General features: G+C 39.7%; 1 protein-coding gene across 1 annotated transcript; it reads left to right on the top strand.

Annotated features, from left to right (window-relative positions):
* Nucleotides 1-3277: 3277 nt before the first annotated feature.
* alg14.S (ALG14, UDP-N-acetylglucosaminyltransferase subunit S homeolog) lies at nt 3278-23288 on the top strand. The gene is made up of 4 exons (XM_018260994.1): nt 3278-3591; nt 4654-4805; nt 15984-16106; nt 23035-23288. Exons 1-4 carry the CDS (start codon nt 3447-3449, stop codon nt 23263-23265), a joined length of 651 nt encoding a protein of 216 aa, XP_018116483.1. The 5' UTR covers nt 3278-3446; the 3' UTR covers nt 23266-23288.
* Nucleotides 23289-24330: the final 1042 nt, after the last annotated feature.

Here is a 24330-nt window from a genome sequence, read left to right as displayed (position 1 = left end):
ACGGTTTCCACCTTCCATCCGTTTAATCACAATTTTCCAATTATTGGCAGCACCAATCATAGGTTTCTTTTCTTAAAATGCCTTTATTGAGACATGGGCTCTGACCCCAAAACAATTGGCAACGTTTCAGACCGCCATTGGTCTTTTATCAAGCCGTATCATACCTTTACACGTATGATATTTCCATTATTAGTGTGATTAAAACCTTTGAAAAGGCCCTAGATATGAGGTTATGCTAAATGGCAGACCAGTGAATGGGAAGTGTCGTTTCTCTCCTACAGTAAACCTGAGAAACCTCTGATAAGTACCAGCAATCAGATCAGATGTGGAAATATGCATTCTTCAGATCCACTGAAAATAGCAAATCTCCAAGGAAGACATGCTATATTATTGTTTTCAAGGATTCTATTTTGAGTAATTTCTTCACCAGAAATTGATTTAATTTCCTTAAATCTAGAACAGGATGGAAATCCCCTGTTTTTCTTTAACGTTAATAATGGGAAATAGAAGCCTTATCCATTGGAGGCTGTAGGATTAATAAATGGCACACTTTGTCCACTTTTTCAGTATTTTAAAGGGCTAGTTCACCTTCAGTGTAACTTTTAATATACACTTAAATGGCCATGTGTTTTTAAAGAAGATTGAAATATTTGCCTCAGCCTTAGGAAAATTTCTTAGTCCTTGGACAATTGGCATTTTGGAGAAAATGCAGCACCAGCTTACAACCTACTGCAAGGGTCTTGGCAACCATAGACAGAATTATTACATCATTTAAGATGTATAAACTTGTGTTGCTAGTAGTTCAAATGTCTGCAAGAAAGGTTACTATTATTCCAAATTAATTAATTATTCCAACGTTTCTTCTTTGAGTCCCTATTGCAGAATAATTTCTAAAACTACAGTGCTACACACATTTCACACATAGGGAAGATAAATTGAACAATAGCACATTTATATATAGCGTGTTGTCTTCTTGGTGGGCAGAAGTTACCAATGCTTCAGTTGAGGTAATTTATAGGGCAGTCACTTGGTAAACGCCAGAAATATAATATATGCAACTGTCAGGGGAGGGTCTATTTCACACAAGCTTCACATAAAACTTAAGGGAAAACTATACCCCCAAACAATGTAGACCTGTATGAAAATATAGTGAATCAAACAGCTCATATGTAAAACCCTGCTTCATGTAAATAAAACATTTCCATAATAATATACTTTTTTTTAGAAGTATGTGCCATTGGGTAATCATAAATAGAATATTGCCATTTTAAAAAATGAGGGTCACCCCCTGAGACCTTAGGATAGACAGTGCACACAAACAAACCATATATGTTAGGTCACATGAGCCAATAACAGACAGAATTCTGTCTTTTGCTTCCACACTTCTACCTGTTACGGTTGCTTAAATATTCATTTTGGGGGTGTAGTTTTCCTTTAAAAGCTGCTTATTTAAGCTTTGTATATTAATTTGTGTGCTGCCACAAGACTTAAAGTAGAAGGAAAGTCTTTTCACACTTGGGGGTGCCAAATGTTAGGCATCCCCAAATGAATGTACTTACCTGAAACCCCGGACTGGTGCTCCTATCAGGAGAAAACCACGGAGCGATCCTCTTCCAACTTCTTCTTGCCTCTTGCGGCTGCGCATGCACATTAGAGTAAAAACCCAAGCTTTAACTAAAAATCTAGCTATTTCATTCTATTGTGCATGTGTTGAGCCTATGAAATATGAAGAAAGAAGAAGCCGGAAGAGGATCGCTCCGAGGTGCTCACTGGAATAACCCCGGGCAGGTGCAGTTTTCTCCTGATAGGAGTACCGGCCTGGGTTTCAGGTAAGTAAATACAATCACTTGGGGGTGCCAAATGTTAAGTGTGATACAACTTTCCTTCTCCTTTAATGGAACAATCAGATTTGGTCCTTCTAGTCTTTTAAAACAGTAAATGAAGAGTCTCCACCTGGCTTCGGTACGACAAGAAACTAAAAATTATAAATTCACCCCCTATGGTCTCAGTGTTGTAATAAGAATACTGACATTAGAATGCATCACAATAATCTAATAATATTACAGAAGGGTGGGAATAAGGATGTATAGGTAAAAACAAATCCAAACAATTAAGCTGGCCATAGATGCAAAGATCTTCCCCATCTCCCAACCTGCCACTTACCTTTCAGATCAAATAAAGAACAGATCAGCCGATGTTCTGCCCCTACAGCAATTGTACGGAAGTTATGTCCAACAAAAGCTAGTGACCGTCTCCCACTGAAGATCGTCAGATCGGCAATACACGCAGAGATATTATCGGCAGCCGACATACATTTTCTAACCTGTCCGATCGGCATGGCACCTGAACGACCAATCGGTATGGCACGACAGATGTCGGGACACTCCACACACAATCCGAAAATCTTACGAATCAAGGATTTGTACGATCGGATCTTTGCATCTATGCCCAGCTTTAGTAAAGGATGATGTGGCCTTGCCCTTTTCTAACATGCCAAACTTTTGCCAACCTATAAATTGTGGAGGCTGACAACAGGGTATGGAGGGGTTGAACTGCCAGTTTTTTTTTTTGGCCTATGTAAAGACAGCTTTACTCTAAGACCAGTGTGCTTGTACTGTTTCAATGCAAATATCATGAAGAGCCTTTGGCTTGACTGGTTCTGCTAGCCCAATACAGCTTGAAATATCTGGTTTGTTGCTCTTCATTTGAGACCTGTGGGCACTCCCCAGACATGCAGTGTCCTTTCATAAAGTAGAAAGAAGCACACACTGATGCAGATTATTACTGCCAATCATTCATTGTCGGACTGGCCCAGTGAAAACTTCCGGTGGGCCCAGGTGTCAGTGGGCCCTCATGCTGCTAAACATTTGGCCTATTTCATGGCTATTCCCTATCCTATGAGAACAAAAAGGCTAAATAGATGGAATAATAGATTATAGTATGTACTAGGAGAATACAGGTTGATTGAGGAGATGAAGAATATTAGTACTGAGAGTGGGCCCCTGGTCTAAGGTTTTATGGTGGGCCCCTGGTCTAAGGTTTTTGGGTGGGCCCCTGGTGTCCCAGTCCGACACTGCAATCATTCCATTGTGCATTAGGCTATAGCTGCTTTCTGGAGAACAATACCATTTTATAAAGATATGGACACGTGCATAGTGCATTTATTTCAAGTCTCCAGTGTGTATTATATTATAGCAGACTGAAGCAACTAAAGGTAAAGCATGGGGAGAATGCAGAACAGCAATAACCTATGTGCCTGCCAGCGACCCCCCCGGCGCCATCAAAAGTCACTTCTAGTCACGTGGTCAAAGCTGCTCTATTATGAAGTCCCAGCCAATAGGGATGCTGCGACGTTGCTATAGTGAGACGCTGTTGGCGTGACGTGGCGGAAGTAAGGCTGGGAAGAGTAGCTGTATTGGGAACTGCATGTAACTTTGCTCGTTTGGATGGAGCTTTTGTGGTTAGTGGTTGCTGTGGTCTGTTTGTTAGCCCTGCTTTTGGCATTGCGGATATGGCTAGTTTTGCGGCAGGGTCTTGAGTGCAGACCTGGTAGGAAAGGTTGTGTCAGCCTGATGGTAGTTGCTGGTTCAGGTGAGTGCTAAGGTAATTCACGCTGTTATTTTGAGTGGCTGTCTGAATTTTGTTTAATTCCCATACCTCAGACTGAGCTGCCCTTATGTCCAAAACATGTGAACCCAACACATTTAGCATTAGTATAAAGTAAGGGGTGAGGTATTGTGAAAGTGGCTTTTTAAAGTGGTACTTTACGTTATAATTGAAGTTTATGGTATGGAATAGAGTTTTTTTTGTTGTATTATTTACATTTTTGCACCTCTCACACTTGGAATTTAAACTTTCTGGTTGCTAGGAATTAATTACCCTAGCAACTAGGCAATCGTTTTGAAATCACAATAGAAGATTGTAGTAAAGAAAAAGAATAATAATTAACAGTCTCTCAATTGAGTTTTTAAATGGGGAAAATCTCAAATTTTTAGAGGAAAATGAAGGAAGATTTGTTATGCTCTCAAGCTGCGGAAAATTCGAATCCAAAAATACTTCAGCTAAAAACTCGATGGCAGATGGTCCCTTTAACAATTGGAACATGTTTAACAATTGCATCATGTTTTTTTTTTTTTGCCTTAATGGTTGTTGAAAGTTTCGGGTTTGGTTTTCGTTAAATAATCCGAGTTTTTTTTAGGTGCCAAATTGAAAAAGTTGTACAATTCGAATTTGTCACAACTGTTTTTGCACTGATTTTTGGATAAATTAGGTAAATTTATGGATGGGAGTTAGGTTGACTTTGTTTGAAAAAATTGGAATAATTTTTAAGTCTTTGTAAAAAAATAAAAATAAAACCCCTTAAAGTGCATAGCATCTGATCATCATGGCCTGTGCATGGTATACAAACCTGTCAGTGTATTCTGTGATGCATAGCAGAGAAAATAGAAACCTAAGAAAAAACAGTCAATGCTGATAAATATGTATTTATTTTTTACCATTATTTCTGATTGACTATAACATTTCTGGGTAGCAAACTACAGATGTTATTTTTTTTCAAGGATCCTGTGATATTCGAATTCTGCTCTTCACTTAGGCACCATAAAATATTGTCTATTTTTTTTTTTTTTTACTTTAATGCCTTTTATTTTTCAGGTGGACACACGACTGAAATATTGAGGTTGCTGAGCAGCCTATCCAAATCCTACTCCCCAACACATTATGTCCTCGCTGAAACAGACAAAATGAGTGAAGACAAAATCCATTTGTTTGAAAATATACGCACCTCTGGGATTTCAAAATCGAAAGTAAGTACTTGGTCTGGAGAAATGAACCTGGGAGCTTCCTGTACGGGTGGACATGTTAGGGCACATTTATGTGCATAATAACACCGGATTGCCCATTCTGTGCATGTGTGTGTGACATAGATCAGGGCATTCACTTGACCAATCTGTGTTGCATGCATGTGCATAATAAACAAGCTTACCCACTCAATCCTGTGCATGCATTTGCCCCAACATGGCTGCCTGAATGAGTCTATAGAGCTTAATAGGGGGCCTTTCATAGAAAGATGCTTTGTATAGGGGAATAGTATGGGCTCTGTAAGCCCGCATCTCCGGTGGAGGAAATACATTTTTTGTGGCAGGTACCCTTTACATATTTACATATCCACTGAGATTAGAAGAAAGGAGGTTCCACTTTAAGGTGCAAAAATATAGTTTTACAATGAGATCTGTGAAGTTTTCACCCCAAAGCGGTTGTACCGGCAGATACAATAGATAACTTCAGGAAAGAGTTTGGATGCCTTTTTGGTATGTGAGTAAATATAGGGTTAATGTAATTAACTGCCGTCTTGGAATACAGATGGACAGAATTATGTAACCCTTAGGGTAAATTGGAGAAGACTTAAAATAGCATTTTTTTTCACTTTCCTTTGAATCAGCGAGCGGGCAGATTTCATTTGAACAAAAATGTTTAACTTTATTGCCATATTCCCCCCCCCCCCAACCTCAGTTAAGCTGCTTGACTTCTTCTTTGCTTTCAACAATGTAATATAAATTGAGGTTCTACAAAGTATACTGATTTGCTCTTAAAGCAGTAAGTTGCATATAAATAAGCTGCTACGGTCTTTAATGTTCTTACAAGATCCAGCCAATGGCATGCAGCTTAGGATGTCGCTAGAAGCTACGTTTTGCATGGAAATCACTATCTCTGTATAAAAAGTAGACCCAGAACACAGATCCAATTCCAGATTCGTGCAATGCACAATTCTCCTTAGCAAATGTGAAACTGATTTGAGAGATGGCAAACATTTATCTTCAGGAAGACACAAACTTTGACCAAACCACTTTGTCTTTTTGTATGTTCAAAACAACATTCTTGGGCTGAAAACTATGTTTTGCATACTTTTTTGTTTAACTTTCTTGGAATCATTATAGATTAGTACTTTAGCAGTCGGTTTTAGAATGACAGCTAGGTCATGCACTCATTGCATTCCAGCTTGACCTGTATTTTGTTTCATTTGAAGTTTTGTCAATATGTAACTTCATTTGCAGGAATGCTAATCATCATGCATGTGACCTATTGTATTCAATATGTAGACTGTTACAGGAACTGTACAGGTTCTGTTTTTGTCTTGCAGTTGTTTATTCCTGTGCTGCTTGGCAAATCAAGGCTGTTAAGGGAAGCTGGAAAGTGTAGCTTAAAGGATAATTAAACCCCCCCACACTAAAAGCCCCCCTAAACTTCCCGGCATTGCTCCCCTCTCCCTCACTGCGATGTGCTTTAGTGTTAAAAAACCCTTTAAAAAATTCTGACCCTTAAACACAGAGAGTAACAGCGGAGTTCCTGGTCACCATTTTTCGGGCTCATCGTATAGTCTTGGGGTCTCTTCGTCAACTCAAAGCCTGCAGAAGCATGTGCAGTTGGGCCAAATCAGGAATCAGCTTCAACTGAGCATGCGCAAATCAGCGTTGAGACCCGAAGACTATACAAAGAGCCGGAAGATGTCGACCGGGAGCTCCGATTCCCTTTTTTTTTTTACAGGTTTTTTTTTTTTTTTTATACACTAAAGCACATTGCTGAGGAGGGGGCAATGCCTGGAAGTTTAGGGGGGGGAGTTAGTTCTTCTTTAATGACAAGTTTTATCTGTTTAAGTCTTAAGATGATTATGGTTAAGGTTGTACCTGGTGCAACCTTTACAGTTTCTATTAATTTATGCCTTTTGGCTGTGAAATGGGAACTCAACATTTTACATTAAGCTGTTTTGTGGGTAGAGTGCTCGTCCGAGCACATCTGCAATTGGTTTTTTTAGTTTTCAAGATATTAGCAGTTTTATACTGCTAATATCATGCATTTGCAACATGAGTTACCCTGCTATTATGTTCTGTAATTATTTCTACAGTTTTCACTATCGTATTTCTGCCAAGTAACAATGCAAAACTCTTATGTTGGAAAAATCCGATGGGCAGGTTTAAAAATCCTGTCGGATCGAGGACCACATCTGTTTGTTGATGCGGTCCGTGGTCCGACTGTCTGTATTATCTGCATTATCGCTTAGTTACCTTGGGTGCTGATCTCTTCCCCATCTGAAATCCTCTGTCAAATCTTTTCCACTAAAACACTTATTTAAACACTTGTTTATTTATTTAGTTTACTTTTTACATTTATTCTATTGTCTGTAGTAGTTATTGATATAGGGATGTGATATTCATTGTTGTGTGTCCTTCACATTTACATGAAAAACTAAACAATTTATAATATATGAATGAAATTGCTATACAGGTATGGGATCAGTTATCCGGAAACCTGTTATCCAGAAAAGCTCCGAATTACGGCAAGTCCATCTCCCATAGACTTCATATTATCCAAATAATCCAAATTTTTAAAAATAATTTCCATTTTCGCTGTTATACTAAAATTGTACCTTGTACTTGATATAATTAATCCTTATTGGAAGCAAAACCAGCCTATTGGGTTTATTAAATGTCTACGTGATTTTCTAGTAGACTTAGGGGCCGATTCACTAAGGGTCGAATTTCGAAGTTAAAAATACTTCGAAATTCGACCCTCGGATTGAAATCCTTCGACTTTGAATATCGAAGTCGAAGGATTTAGCGCTAATCCTGCGATCGATCGATCGAAGGATTTTCCGTTCGATCGAACGATTAAATCCTTCGAATCGAACGATTCGAAGGATTTTAATCCAACGATCGAAGGAAAATCCTTCGATCAAAAAATCACAGGCAAGCCTATGGGGACCTTCCCCATAGGCTAACATTGACTTCGGTAGCTTTTAGCTGCCGAAGTAGGGGGTCGAAGTTTTTTTTAAAGGGGAAGTACTTCGACTATCGAATGGTCGAATAGTCGAACGATTTTTCGTTCGATTCGTTCGATTTCGTTCGAATTCGAACGAATTTAACCAATTCGATGGTCGAAGTACCCAAAAAATACTTCGAAATTCGAAGTATTTTTCATTCGAATCCTTCACTCGAGCTTAGTGAATCAGCCCCTTAAAGTGATACACTAAAAAACTACTTTTTAAAATATGAATGTACATTAAAAGTTACCTATAGGTCATGTTGATCATTTGTTTTTGTAAGTTTTAATTGTTAGTTGACGTTCCTAAACCTGACTGTTTTGCCAACCCGACTGTCCCATCTCAGCCTGTCAGTTAAAGTTTCTAATGCTGAAGGACTCCTGCTGCACAAATATCCCCCCCCCATACAGAAACATGGGGCATCAGACAGATAATGTAAAAGCATTGTGCAAATACTTCATGCCGGTTATAAGTTGCTTTCAAAGGCAATATTATGATAGATGTAAAAAAGAGTTACATTTCTGGTGTCAGTATCTCTTTAAGGTATGAAGATCCAAACTATGGAAAGATCCCTTATCCGGAAAACCCTAGGTCCCAAACATTCTGGATATCATGTCCCATATATTATATTTATAAACAGTCTTGATTTCCAAAGTTTAACACACGGTGGTGCACTGCCTTCACATTTAGACTTTCTGTACACATATGCCTTCAAATGCCTATTTTCATCATCATCATGCGTTACGGCCTAGTTGTAATTGCACATTTTTACAGCAGCATTTTACCAACCAGTTCTCTATTTAGAAAGTATTGTTTTTGGGGGGCGTGGCCTAACTGCCGATGTAGAGAGACGCGTCTGCTCAGAGCTCCGGTGCAGTTGCTCCGTCACAGCTGATCCTGTGCCCCCACGGGCTACAAAATTTTCCCTGTGGGTGGCCGAGTGCCCCCTGATGCCACTAGATGGGAGGCGTTAAGAAGTCAGCCGAAGCAACGACCAGCAAGCTGGATAAATATGTGCGGCATCAGAACCAAGATGGCGCCCGCTTGTGTAGGACTGACCCGCCACCTCCACCCCCTCCTGATCCGGCCGGACCTGAGCCTCCTGAGCGACCAGAACCGACACTCCAGGAGGTCCTACAGGCGATTCGGGATACTCGGACAGCAGTGGAGGTAAAGATTGATACTAGGGTGGAGGAGGTGAAGATTGACTTGGCGCTGCTCCGCCAAGATCTCCAAAATTTGAGGGAGCGCACGGCGGAGTCAGAGCGCCGGATTTCGGACCTAGAGGACGTTACCAGAGAGGTCCCACGCGCAATTGCTGATCTCCAGAACCAGCTGCAGCTATGTAAGACGCGGGCCGACGACCTCGAGGGGAGGCAGCGACGCAATAATATACGCGTTGTCGGCATACCCGAGAAACAGGAGGGAGCCACTCCTGAACTGTACCTGGAAAACCTCCTCAGGGACCACCTGGGGGCTGCCCAACTATCTCAGATGTTCCTGGTTGAGCGGGCCCATCGTATTCCATCGCGGCAACCGCCCCCGGGGGCTCCCCCGCGCACCATGATTGCCAAGATCCTTAATTACAGGGATCGCGACGCCATCTTGCGGCTGATGCGCACTAAAGAGGACCTCCACGTCGGAGATGCCAAGATTATGATCTATCCGGATTATACTATGGAAGTCCAGCGGCAAAGAGCCAAATATGCAGAGGTCCGGAAGAGGCTCAGGGATAAAGGCATTCTCTATTCTACGATTTTCCCAGCCAAGCTGCGAGTGGTGGACGGCAACAACACCAGATTTTTTGTGACGCCACAGGAGGCCATGGACTGGCTGGAACGGCGATAAGGCCCTCCTGCATCCTGCTCACCCCTTGGGGTGTACCTACCCTTGGGGGCTTCTGTCCACTCTTCAGATGCGGACTTGTGGCCTTGGGTTCGTGAGTATATACCCTCCTCCCGTGGTGAGCCAAGCAGTGTTCCTATGTACTGACCACCACTCATGTCTTTACTGGACAGTCTCTCATTGGTACCATCTATTTTTCTGTGGGGACACTCACCAAAACCCGGAGGACTGGGGGCCCGTGCTTATGTTGAGTATTTTGTTTAACTACATAGTGTTTATGCTATAGTCGCCATGTCCCTGGCGCTGGCTATTGAGGTTTTGTTAGGGGTCGAGGCCCACCCCAGTTTTCAGGGTGGGCAGGGCGGGCTAGGGTGTTGTGGGTCTTCCCCAGGTTTTTCCCCCTTTCGCCCCCACCCTCTTACTTACTCGTGCAGCAGCGAGGTCTTGACATACAGTAGCATTCTTCTATTTGACTATGGCTAAGGTTACTTTGGTTTCATGGAATATCAGAGGCCTTAATGATAAAATTAAGAGGGCACTCCTATTCAATGCATTGAAGCAATGGTCCCCGGCGATTGTATGCCTCCAGGAAACCCACTTAACGGGCCAAAAAGTCCTATCGCTGAAAAGGGCGTGGGTCGCTCAGGCGTACCACGCTACCTTTTCCACTCATGCGAGAGGGGTCTCCATTTTAGTCAGGAAGGGCCTTCATTTTTCGCTTCATCACATTCATGTGGACCACTGTGGTAGATATCTTGTCATGCACTGTACTATCTACTCCTTTGAATTTATATTGATCAATCTATATGTACCCCCTCCCTTCACAACGGAACTTCTGGATACGGTAATGCGGAGGGTGGCGGCTCTTCCATTGGTCCCTCAGTGCTGGGTGGGTGATTTCAATAGCGGCATGACCCCTGTGTTGGATAGGCTTAATTCAGCTGATACTAAACCAACTAAATTGAAGGCCTGGTCGGACTCAATGGGGCTTCAGGACGTCTGGAGGGCCAGGCATCCTGGGACTAAAGTTTTTTCCTGTCACTCCGCCTCGCACCAAACTCTTTCGAGAATAGATATGGCCCTGATGTCTTCTGAGATGGCTAACAAAATTGGGCACATTCAGTATGGTGCTAGGTCCCTTTCCGACCATTCTCCCTTAATTGTCACTATACAACCTTATGCAGGGTCCGGGGATAGGAGGTGGAGGCTCAGCCCCTTGTGGCTCACGCACAAAGAGGTGGCGGAGAAAGTTTGCGAGACGGCAGAAACTTATTGGGATGAAAACCAGGGCTCAGCCTCCCCTTCTATGCTATGGGATGCGTTTAAGGCGGTCTCGAGGGGTGCCCTGATTCAATCCATTAGTAGAGTGAGGACTGAGGCCAAACGGGAGGTTCAGCAGGCATCTTGGGAGTTGGAGGCGGCGGAATTAGCGTATGTTGAGGCCCCCTCCCCTGACCTACATGAGGGCTTGATGCAGGCCCACACTAGACTGCAATGTAAAATGACAGCTGTTACCCAGAAAAAGCTACTATATGCTTCCCAGAGGGGGTTTGAGCAAGGTGACAAGTCGGGCAAACTGTTAGCCTATCTATCCAGAGTTACTAATCCACAAACAATCATTCACAGGGTAATGTCTGCTACCGGGCATCCGATAACAGATCCACGTGAAGTAGCAGACGTGTTTGCTGAGTACTTTGCCAATCTATATTGTTCCCGGGTGTCTTATACTGAGGCCCAGCTAACAGAATTTTTATTGGATATTCCCCTGCCTACTTTACACCCTTCACATGTAGCGTTACTTGATAGTCCTATTACACCAGGTGAAATCCGCGAAGCTATAGCCTCTATGACTCCAGCCAAGGCCCCGGGTCCAGATGGGCTACCCCTGGAGTGGTACCGTACCTTGGGGGAGAAAACACCGGCCACACTCTGTGAAATTCTGAATCAGGCCAACCAAGCCAGTGAACTCCCACCCTCCTTTGCTAATGCGCTTATTGTTTTGATCCATAAGGAAGGGAAAGATCCGGAGCAATGCGGTTCATACCGTCCCATTTCTCTAATAAATGTAGATGCCAAAATCCTGGCGAAGGTGCTGGCGGTCAGATTGCAACAGGTTATTACTCAGTTAATTGAGCCTGACCAGACCGGTTTTATGCCCAAGAGGTCCACAGATGTTAATTTAAGACGGCTCTATTATAATTTGCAGGTCCCTCATGACAACCTGGGCTCCAGAGTGGTAGTTTCTTTAGATTCCGAAAAGGCATTTGATTCTATTGAATGGCCATACTTGTGGGCTGTGTTGGAGTCCTTTGGTTTTGGTAAACAATTTATTAAGTGGATCAAGTTGCTTTACAGTCATCCCACGGCTCAGGTCTTAGTGAATGGCTTTGTCACTCCGTCCTTTCCTCTGGGCAGGGGGACGCGACAGGGCTGCCCCCTGTCGCCCCTCCTGTTTGCTTTGGCGATAGAGCCACTGGCCACTCAATTTCGCATTTCCGCTAATCTCATTGGTCTTAAGTATGGCCGCATAGAGGAAAGAATCTCACTATATGCGGACGATGTATTAATTTATTTGGCAGACCCTGGTCCCTCTCTAACGGAAGTGTTAAACATCTTTGCCCGATTTACAATCTATGCCGGCCTCCGTATCAATTGGACTAAGTCTGTGATCTTTCCACTGGACCCGGGTTTAGACCCCCAGCTAGCGGCTGACTCCCGCCTCAAGTGGGTTGATTCATTTAAATATTTGGGGATCACCATCCATCTGGATCCAGAACAATTTGTGCCCTTGAACATTTCTCCCATTAATCATCAGCTAGCCACGGTGTTACAGGCTTGGGGTAATCTCCCTTTGACACTCTGGGGCAGGATCAATATTGTGAAAATGGTCTATCTACCCAAGTACTTATATCTATTTCATAACTCCCCAACGGTTATACCCAAGCAAACCTGTAAGGCCATACAGGCTCTGATTACCCCCTTTCTCTGGTGTAACAAAGCTCCTAGAATCTCGTCACTCAAGTTGATGGCCACGTCAATGAATGGAGGATTGAATCTCCCTAGTTTTCATGACTATTATATTGCTAGTCAGCTTAGTTATATTAACTGGTGGTTAACGCAGGATTTGAGTAATCCTAATGTACCTCTACAGGCCCGTCTAGTGGGATCCCTGGAAGCCCTTCGTAATTGCATCCTCAGGAAACCAAGGGACTCGCCTGCACTGCCCCCTTGCATGGTAGCCCCCCGTGCGGCTTGGTTAGTTGCTCTGAGAACACTCAAAATGCCATCCCCTATCCTGTCTCCACGGCTGCCTCTCTGGAGGAATTCACACCTCCAGCACTTCCTTCCATCAGAGGCCATGTGGTTCTGGGCCCAGCATAATGTCAAATACCTGGGGGATATTGTGTGTAATGGGAGATTCATGGATATGGTCCCGTTGAGGGATCAGTTGGGCGTTCCAGACCTCCCTATGTACCGTTATTTACAGCTGAGGCATATGTTTAGGGCACAATTCGGGTCTGGGGAGTTGGTCTTGGGGGATCCTTCCCTTTTGGTCCAACTGAGGAAGGAGGACCCAGTTAAAATGGTTTCCAGGCTCTATGCCTGTCTGCAATCCTCCAGGTCCCCCCCTTTCCGCTCCCTTTTTAGTCAGTGGCAGGCTGATATCCCCAGTTTAACTGAAGAGCACTGGGAGGAAGTAACGGATAGGCTCTACCAATTCCTAATAAGCACCAGGGACAGACTTATTCAGTACAAATTTTTAATGAGGATTTACTTGACCCCGAATAGACTTCATCGAATGGGGAAAATACCCCTTCCATTGTGTAAAAGGTGTGGGGATAGTGATGGCTCTCTCTGGCATATGATCTGGACGTGCCCTATAATAGCTAGATACTGGGCTAAGGTGGTAGGCTATATTGTTGATACGCTGCAGTTACCCCCTCTGAAATCACCGGAAATTTGCCTCCTGGGTCTGTTAGACGATATGATACCGGCCAGTAATACCAGGGTTCTGGTGAGGACATTGCTATTTTATGCTAAAAAGGTACTTGTACTGCATTGGATGGCCCCTGCTCCACCCAAGAAAGCGATCTGGTTTGCTTATGTTAATAAGATGCTGCCTCTGATAAAGTTGACCTACGAGGCTAGAGGGCAACCCGACAAATTTGATAGGATATGGGGTGTCTGGATGGAGACACATATGTTAACTTTGCCATAACTGTGTGGTCCTTATATTGCTGTACTTTGACGGATTGTGATGTCATGACTGCTGCTGTATTATTATTTTATTTTCTGCTTTCTTGTATCTGTTCCCCCTTCCCTTCCTTTCTGTATTCCCCCCCCCGTTTTTTTGAAAATTCAATAAAAAGAACACCTGTTAAAAAAAAAGAAAGTATTGTTTTTGCAGGCTGATTTGCAGAGGGATATTCCCATACCTGAAAGATGCATTGTTTTTAAAGAATTTACTAGAAAGCAGATTTTGATTGAAGTCCTGGGTGATGCTTACTCCTCAGAACAACCATTGTAGCCCAGTTCATTCAACACAAATATGTAGCTAAATGATATGGTCTAAATTATCCATATACTTTTATTGGTGATGGTCAATGTGCCAGATCTATTGCTGATACAGTATAATAATATTAAGCACACAACCATGTCATCTATAACCACAAACAATGGTAAAATGGGTCATACTTTCTGACTTTCCTCATGGCACCATTGGATACCTCCTTTTGAACAGGTAAGTTTGTCAGATTTTGCTCTACTAAAATGTGATGGAATTGTGTAAAAAGTGGAAATGTTTAGGATCTACAACAGTTCAGTAGCAAAAAAGTTGTAGTGGCTAGTGATGTGCGGTCTGGCCCAAAACATGCAGGTTTGCTGTGTGCTGTTTTAATCTATATTTTCTTGTTTCTGGCACACATTTCATTTGCATGCTTGCTAAAACAAGGCAACCAAATAAAAAGGATTACATATACAGTGAAACCGCAATTTAACATCTCCCGGTTTTAAGTTTTCCCTCACCTTACACCATTTAAATAATATTTATGTATAATTTATAATATATTTTCTTGATTTTACAATTTACTAGATTTACACCATTTTTTCTGTTCTCAAAAATGGTGGTTTAAAATAGGGGGTTCTAATATATATGATGTAAGTTGACTGTTGAGTATGCCTTCAAAACTTCTTCCTTTTCTGGATGTGGGGGCAATAGACTCCCAAGACAAGAAAGGGAAGCACCTGTATGCCTGGCAATCTGAAAATGTGTGACTACTGCTAACTGTCACCTGCTTATGATTAGTCAATTTGTACTGACTGTTCCTAACACAAATGGGCTGAGCTGTTCTCCTTATGTAGGCCATCCCACAAGGACATGCGAGTATGGAAGCTGCATACTCCATGTCACATGTGAAATTTCATATGTAAAGGTGTTTCCCAAAATGTGAATGAGTATTAAAGAAATTAATAAATGTTCTTATGATTCTATCTCCCACAAGTGGCCCTAATATAGGGAGCACTTATTCTTATTATCTCTTTATTTATTGTGTATATTAGAAACACCATCACTTATTAATTTTTTAATAACGGCCTCTACCATCCCTTTCAGCTTCAATAAATTTTGTTTATGGATTTTCATTTTATTTTGAAAATATATATCCTTTTTCACAATGAAAAATATACTGCTCTTTTAGTTTAGTTACAGTGCTGTCTGACCTAAGCAAGAGTACAGGCAGTCGCTGTGCAATAGTGCCCCGACCAGAGTCAAAACTAGAATCCCAGTGCCGCAAGGCAGAATTATTACTATTGTGTCATAGTGCTGCACATTCTGGCACACTGACACGTCTGCATGAATATTATTTACATCATCAAGGCTTAATGATTTCCAAAACGAATGCCACATGGGGCTTACTCTCAGACTGAAGATAAACACAGGCCGAAAATTTGCACTTTTCCCACTATTGCCATTTTACTTTGACCCCTGGAGCCATTGTGACGGCCCAGATGCAAGCACACAGAGTGACTTTCCTAGTTGAAATGTATACTCTCACATTTTGGCGCTTTACTTGGTGAGCAGTGTAGTTTGGTTTACTGCACCTCTGCATGTGTGGACTAATTGCACCGTATCTGACTCCCAAATAGTAGTTGTGCAAGGTACAAAGTAGTTACAGCAAAAATCACACAAACTTCTTTAAGCTTGCTCATAACCTGTATGAAGATATAAACTTGTGTCATGTAAATGCAAAACAGGTACAATTAAAATACTTTGAGATTTTTTTTTTCTTCCTTGCTACTTTTATAAAAATATATATCATTACAGTATTCAATTCATCGAATTCCAAGGAGTCGTGAAGTCAGACAGTCTTGGAGCTCCTCTTTCTTGACCACATTACAGTCCTTGTTCTATTCCTTTCCATTAACTGCTCGTCTACAGCCAGATTTGGTATGTATGGTGGTTTCTGTACGTGCTTCAAATTTGCATGCTGCATTTATTGTAAGGCTCTTCTGTATTCAGAAAAGACACCTATATTAATTGAAAATTTGACCAACTTAGGTGTTAGGACATCTATAAAGAATGTATAGGCCTCACTGTATTACAAATCTAACTCCCATGTTATTTGTGTTTGACAAGCCATATCTAATGCAATGACACTAATGAAAGCAAAGCAGAGTACATAAATGGAAGAAGTGTATAGAGATACTACACTTGCAAAACAAGTAACAAAAGAAACCAGTGTGTGTGTGTGTGTGTGTGTATAAAGCCACAATTAGGAAATAGTTACATAAGCTGCATGTTTAGTGCTGGCAAAGAAAATGAATCCTAGGATAATCACACTTGTAGGGACTTAAAGGAGAACTAAAGGCTTAAAATGACTATGGCTAAAAATGCCATGTTTTATATAAAGAACTTATTGCACCAACATAAAGTTTCAGCTTTTCAATTGCAGCAATAATCCAGGACTTCAAACTATGTAGGGTTGGGGGGTAGGGTTTTTTTTACTTTACTGCTGAATTCTCTTTTAAATGTCAACACAAAGTATCAAGAAGAAAATGAGGTTGGTCTATAATATATTGTGACATTTATATTATTTGTGTACTGTATATTGTTAGTGGGTCCCTAAACTCAGTAAATTACAGCAGCACAGAGCATGTGCAGTGAAACAGCAGAAAAGAAGATGGGGAGCTATTGGGGCATCTTTGAAGATACAGATCTTCCCTGCTAAAGGGCTGTGGTTGCCTTGGGCTGGTACAGAAGCACAAAACATAATGTACAACATTTCTAGCTACTTCTTTAGTTAAGCTTTATATAATATATATATATAATATATATATATATATATATATATATATATTAGCAGAGCGAGACACACCACGATGGTTATTGTCCCAAACCTCTCAAACTCTGGCTCTAATGGGAGTTGTAATGTACAGTATGCTTGTGTTGCCCATACGCAGACTTGTAATTTTTGAGCTCTGCATTATGGGAAGGCCATCTCCCATAGAATCTATTTTAATCAAATAATTAAAATTTTTTAAAAATTTACTTTTTCTTTGTAATAATAAGACAATACCTTGTACTTGAACCCAACTTAGATATAATTAGGCAAATCAATTCTATTGGGTTTAATTAATGTTTAAATTATTTTTAGCAGACTTGGGGTTGAAGATCTAAATTACTGAAATAAACTATATCCAGAAAATCCCAAGTCCCAAGCATTCTGGATAACAGGGACCTGGAAAACCCAGGGCCAATAGATGTACAAACTTGCAATTCACTTTAGTCTGTGAGTCAGCTAGGCAGGTTCAATGAAAATTGGTCCTTATGTTCTTGCCGTTGCTATTCCTACAGATTTTGCCAGGGCTGTGGAGTCGGTACATAAATCCTTCGACTCCTCACTTTATGGTACCTCTGACTCAGCTGGTTTTAAAGGAGCAATAACACCATAAACTGAAAGTGTATCAAAGTAATTCAAATATAATGTACTGTTGCTCTGTAACTATAGGGGCAGGCTGGAAAAAAGAAGTAAAGACACAGGTTAGATAGCCAACACAGCGGTCTCTTCCCATTGCTGCTTATAGTCTTGTGCCCAGGTCCCTTACTCCTCCTATAGCAGTATTTCGGTATTGGGTTCACTTTTTTTAATGAACTCGTTCATAAATGATTTATGGGAGGGTTTTGTAAGTAATGTATCAGTGTTTGCAGATGACACAAAAATATGCAGTCCTATTAATTCCATCCAGGATGTGGCATCCTTGCAACACGATCTTGACAAACTGGCAATCTGGGCAGCTAAGTGGCAAATGAGATTCAATGTTGATAAGTGTAAAGTCATGCACCTGGGATGTAAAAATATCCAAGCCACTTATACCCTTAATGGGACTGCACTAGGCAAATCCATAATGGAAAAGTACCTTGAAGTCCTTGTAGATAATAAACTTGGCTGTAGCAAGCAATGTCAGTCAGCAGCCGTAAGGGCAAACAAGGTCTTAAGCTGTATTTAAAGGGGCATAGATTTGCGGGGCTGAGGGCATTATTCACTGCACAAAGAGCTGGTTAGGCCCCATCTCGAATACACCATAGAGTTTTGTTCTCCAGTGCTCAGTCGGAACATCATTGAATTAGAGCGAGTCCAGAGTTGGGCAACTAAGTTTTTGTAAAAGGTATGGATAATCTCTGCTCGGCCTCATGGGGAAAGACTGGCCAAGTTGGAGTTGTTAACTTTGGAGAACAGACACTTGAGGGGTTATATAACTGTATAAATATATAAGGGGATCATATAATAATCTCTGATACTTTATTTACCAGTAGGTCTTTCCAGCTTACACGAGGGCACCCATTCCGATTAGAAGAAGGGAAGTTTCAGCAAAATATTCAGAAGGGTTTTTTTTTTTTTAACAGTGAGAGCTGTGAAGATGTGGAATTCTCTCCCTGAATCAGTTGTGATGACTGATTCATTAGATGGCTTTAAGAAGGGGTTGGATGGCTTTTTAGCAAGTGAGGGAATACGGGGTTATGAAAGATAGCTCATAGTACAAGTTGATCCAGGGACTAGTACGATTGCCATTTTGGAGTCAGGAGGCTTCAGATGGGTTTTTTTTTGTCTTCCTCTGGATCTGACAGTTAGGCTGGTTATATATAGACTTGATGGATGTGTCTCTTTTTCAACCTAACTTACTATGTTACTATGTATACAGCTCCTTCTGTTATAGATGTTCTTGCAAAATTATTTAACTTATCAGCCAGATACATTCTGGGTATTTTTCAGTTCTTTTTGGTGCAGGCAAATCAAGGTCACAGAGTTGGACAGATAAAGTTAAGATGATGTGCTCTTTGTACAACAGTGTGGTTATCTCTGTGGAAAGCCCTGTGTCATTTTACCCTCTCTCTGAACAAGGGGAAAAGCTGGCTGACTTTCTTTTGGTCTTTCTCATGTTTTTACAGTGGTCCAGTAAATAAAATTCTAGTTATCGTCTGATGTTTGAGACCTTTGTTGGCATAAAGAGCACACTGGAAAAATCTAGTTGTTGTTGCAGCTGAATTGATAATGGCAACTTGTTATGTGTGCTGACATTTGGAAAATCTCAATCTCCGGTTTTGTGGGTAATAATTATCTACTGTGCCATTCCCAGCATAGTAGTGTTCTGGAGCAGACAATGGTGTTTTATTTAAAAATTACAAGTGTAGCTGTTGTCCTGAAACAGTTATGCATTTTTTTTGTTACTTTTTAAAATTGATTTTTAAATACTGATGCAGATAAAAGGTTTAAAATGACCCCTACAAGTCTAAATTCCAAGTCAATTGTTTTAATTAACAAATCCAATAGGCACGTAGTCATTTAAGAATTTGTGTATTTTTATTGAGGGGTTTGGGCAAGGTTTATTTTTTTCAATGGTGATTGAGCGCTTACTGATTCAATTATTGCTTTTCATTATCAGATTTTTTTATAGTTTAACTCTAGGAGCCACCTGTATAAAATCCATACATTGCTGCAATTTTAGATGTTCTAGGCATACACGGCTAGATTGAGATATTAAAGGGGAAGTTAGGCAAGTTAAAAGGTTGAACTTGATGGACGTGTGTCTTCTTTTCAACCTAACTTACTAACTTACTCTGTTACTAAGTTTATAGTATGATTTAGGTATTGATATTCTGAGACAACATGCATTTGTGTTCCTTTCTTGTTTTATGTTTATATTTAACCTTTCTTTATAACCTGAAATTGTAATTTCTTTTTAGTTTCTTAGGCAATAGTATCCAAAAAAACAAAATAATTTTGGAGCAAGAATTTTTATTGCTTAACTTTCTACCAAATCCACTATTTTGGGATTCGGTCAAATATTTCAGTTTGATTTGACTGAATCCTTCTGAATCAGAACCCCAATTTGCATATGCAAAATATAGGGCAAGGAAAGGTTAAACAAAGGTACACGGAAAAGAAATACAATTTCCTCATGATTTTAAGGATTCAGATTCAGTTTGGACAAACCGAAATATTGTTGAAAGGCCTAATTTTGTGCATCCCTACTTTCTATACAGGTTCTTTCGAATACATTTTTTTTCTTTTTATGCACTGGTTGGGAACCACTGAGTTATAGTAATGACTTCTTCTGTAAGTGTTGGCAATAGTTGTACATTTGCAATATGCTTAGTGGAAGATGAGTAGAACATTAGTGCTGACCAGCCAGCAGTCCACCATCCTTAAATGTATTAAATTTGCGAGCAGCCCACATCCTTTAACTGTAATACAGCTGCGAGCTCTACACAATAGCCTTTTAACTTGTATTTTATATATAGTGGCTCTAGTCCTTCCATGGTAGCCTACCTGAATTGTAGTTGTCTGTAAGTTGGTTCTGAATTTATGCATCAGCGGAGTTTTGTATGGACCAGCCCCCTACAAATATTAGATTTATTTAATGCCTCCCTTACATTATTATTATTTTTAATAATCATTTTAAATTCAAAAATAAGTCATGTTGAAAAGTTGTTTTTTTTGTTCGCCAAAGTTATGCAGCAATAGAATTACTTTATTGCTAAACTGTCTAGACTAGAAGCAATTTTTAAGCAGCTTAGGTGGAGGACAATCTATTCAAATTCTTGGGAGCACATATTTGAATGTAAGATGATCTCACCATTATATGTACTTTTCCTTATATAGAATGTAGAGCAATTGCTACTTATACAGATATGGATATTTGGATGTCTCTTGGCAGACAGTATGTGAGGGGCAGAGCTGAAACATGTGTTCCTTGTTAGGAAAATATGCATAATATGTAACAAACCCAACTGTGTATTTCTGTTCCCGGCTTCTTTAAGGCAAAAAAAGTGCAAATGTCAAACATAGTATTAAAAAAAATTACACATTGAATATGGCTTTTGCATGAAATGTATATTTGCACACTTGACTTGCCTCTCATGGTTTACTGCAACCTTTTGTTTATAGTTTTCCAGCTGCAGTTTGTCAGCTATAGCAAATGGGCATTAGGTTGACTGAATTATCTCTGAAAGAGAAAGGAAGCCATGTATGTTTTTTGTAAGATTTAATCAGTATTCGCAATTTCACATGCTGGGTGATTCACTGGAGTGATTATTTGTTTAGTACCACCATTGTTAGAAATAAATTCTACCTATATTCTCCTCTTAAAATGCACTGGTCCAGGACACGTTTAATCAGTGTTGCTTTCATTCTCACAAGGATTCCTTGCTGTACATATGAAATGTAATAAAGTTAGTGTGTATATATATATATATATATATATCTATATCTATATCTCTCTATCTATCTCTATCTCTCAAATCTGTACAAGAACCACACTCACAGGACTTGTGCGGTTCTTGTACAGATTTGGTTTACATAACATTGTGAATCCTGCAACCAGGCAGCTGCTTTTTGATTACAAGAGTGCTCCAGTTTTGAAGAAATATATATCTATATCTATAGATATATAGATATATCTATAGATATATAGATATATCTATAGATATATAGATATATCTATAGATATATAGATATATCTATAGATATATAGATATATCTATAGATATATAGATATATCTATAGATTGAGAGATAGATAGATAGATAGATATTCTATTGTGCCTGGGAGAATTAAAAGTATCCCAGGCTACTAAATTTTTTTGGAGAAGGGGAGCACCTACTTGGGGTGAACAGTAAGTTGTTATATTCATGGGTGTGCTTTAAAATTTGGCACACGCAGGTCAAGTAGAAGTGAGACAAAGGAGTATGTGTTTTGGTGAGGGGGAAAAGTATGCCACTTCCTAAAAATCGATCCTGCTTATATCAATTGTATTCAAAGGCATTTTGGAATTCGTCTTTATATTTTATGCTTGTAGCTTTTGAATTATTAAGCATTTTCTACAGCTTTCCAGTTTGGAATGATTTGTTGCATGACAGACTTGAATATAAATAAAAGACGTAATGAAACATTGCAATAAAACTGCTTTCTATTTGCTATGCAAGCCCAAGCAATCATGCTTTACATTTTGGGTAAGAGAAAAGAAAACATGAACAATATAGTGGAAAGTCCTAGTAAAGTACAGCATATAAATTGTAACATCTAAAGATGAAAAAAAATCACTTTTAGAAGAGGATTGATGGATATGGTTATATAGACAGTATTGTACAAGCAAATTCAAATACTGTGTATCGAACAGATAGAATGCATATGTATGTGAACTCCATAGAAAGCTTGTTTACAAACTTTATTTGCTCTATCATCATGGACCCAGTAGTTTTTCAGCAGAACACAAGCATTTTCATATAGGAGCACATAAATTATACCATTGTTTTACACTACGTATATATGTGGCATCAACCATTCAAGTCAATGGCACAAAATTAAAATCTTGGTATTTAAAGATTTTCAGAGTTTTACCTGACCACACATAAAGCAAATACATTACACAGCTGTATAACAATCCAAGAATTTACAGTCTACGGTGTTTATGTTGCAGTGTTTTTTGTTAATGTCAAACTCAAATATTTTTTAGGGATGCACCAAATCCACTAATTCGGGATTCAGCTAAATACTTTGTGAAAGATTATGGACAAGAAGGGCTAAAGAGAACCGTGCTGCACACATGGTTAAAAATTTTTTTGCTTCCTTGTTTATGTGACAACATTATATGATTTAGAGGATTCGGTTCGGGTAGGCACTTAGTGTAGGCTGAAAAAGAAATCCTGGATTAGGCGCATCCCCAGTATTTTTTTGCACACGTCTGTAAATATACAATTCCTATGGATGGGGTCATAAGCCTAAACCTCAACCAAGATGGTGGCGATGAAAAAAAAAAAAGTAATCATTTTGGGGTTATTTTGCGTTTTTATTTATATGTCTTTTTTTCTGTTTTAGATCTTATGTAACGGTCCCGGGACATGTGTTCCTGCATGTTTTTCTGCATTTCTTCTCGGGGTCTTTGGCATAAAGAAAATAATCATTGTCTATGTAGAAAGCATTTGTCGTGTGGAAACTCTGTCCCTCTCTGGAAGACTTCTCTATTACTTTGCTGACTATTTTATTGTACAGTGGCCTCGGCTACAGAACAAATACTCCAAATCTATATATCTTGGACGAATAGTTTAATTAAAAAATAATATACTGCTTCATTACTGGGTACATTTATTTAATAATATTTGCACTTATGAGCATATAAATAGAAAAAATCATCATGGTTAGGGCGAGAAGGGCTTAAAGAAGCAAAATAGTCCTTCACAATGCAAGACCTACAGTAACAGCCTTCCTAAAACAGACAGTCTCAGCCTCACATAAGGAATGAGTATGCCTGAAGAATTCCACATTGCTTTATCAATCATATCTGATTCATTTCAGTAGGGGGCCCTTTATCCCTTACGTCTACTAGAAAATCATTTCAACATTAAACAAAATAGGCTGGTTTTTGCTTCCACTTCGTTTGGATCAAGTACAAGGTACTGTTTTTTATTATTACAGAGAAAAAGAAAATCATTTTAAAATGTGGATTCATTGGATAAAATGGAGTATATGGGAGATTGCCTCTCCATAATTCGAAGTTTTCTGGATAACAGGTTTCCAGATAACCGATCCTATACCTGTACCTAGTTTTGTTTTTAAACAAATAGTTTTTAATGTATATATTATGAATTTATGATTATATATTAATATATGTATATAGTCCACTAGGTTCACACCATATGTTACATCTATACCTTGGTGCCACCGCAACAAAAACATATAAAAATGAGCAAAGCTGCTGCACTCTCAGGATTTGAAAAATCGCAGAAAAGATTTATTTAAACAGAAAATACATGCAGAATACTCAACGTTTCCGTACTATACAGGTGTTTGTACACAAGTGTACATTTACCTGACGAAGGTCCCCTGTATAGGACCAAAACATTGAGTATTCTGTATGTATTTTCTGTTTAAATAAATCTTTTTTTGCTATTTTTCAAATCCTGAGAGTGCAGCAGCTTTGTTTGGTTTAATTGACATATGTAGATATACAGTACCAGAAAAAAATGGTGAAAAATTCAGCAAAATGTAAAAACAGGGAAATGTATTATGATATAGATATAGAGATATAAATATATAATGTATGTATTGGTTAGGCCAAAGAAAAACGGTGGAAAAAAAATCCAGTATTACTTAGTCAGGGTATATAGAATTTAA

The sequence above is a fragment of the Xenopus laevis genome, chromosome 4S (genome assembly GCF_017654675.1).
Source record: "Xenopus laevis strain J_2021 chromosome 4S, Xenopus_laevis_v10.1, whole genome shotgun sequence".
In the NCBI taxonomy this organism is placed as follows: Eukaryota; Metazoa; Chordata; class Amphibia; order Anura; family Pipidae; genus Xenopus; species Xenopus laevis.
This window is presented reverse-complemented; position numbering and strand designations above follow the sequence as displayed.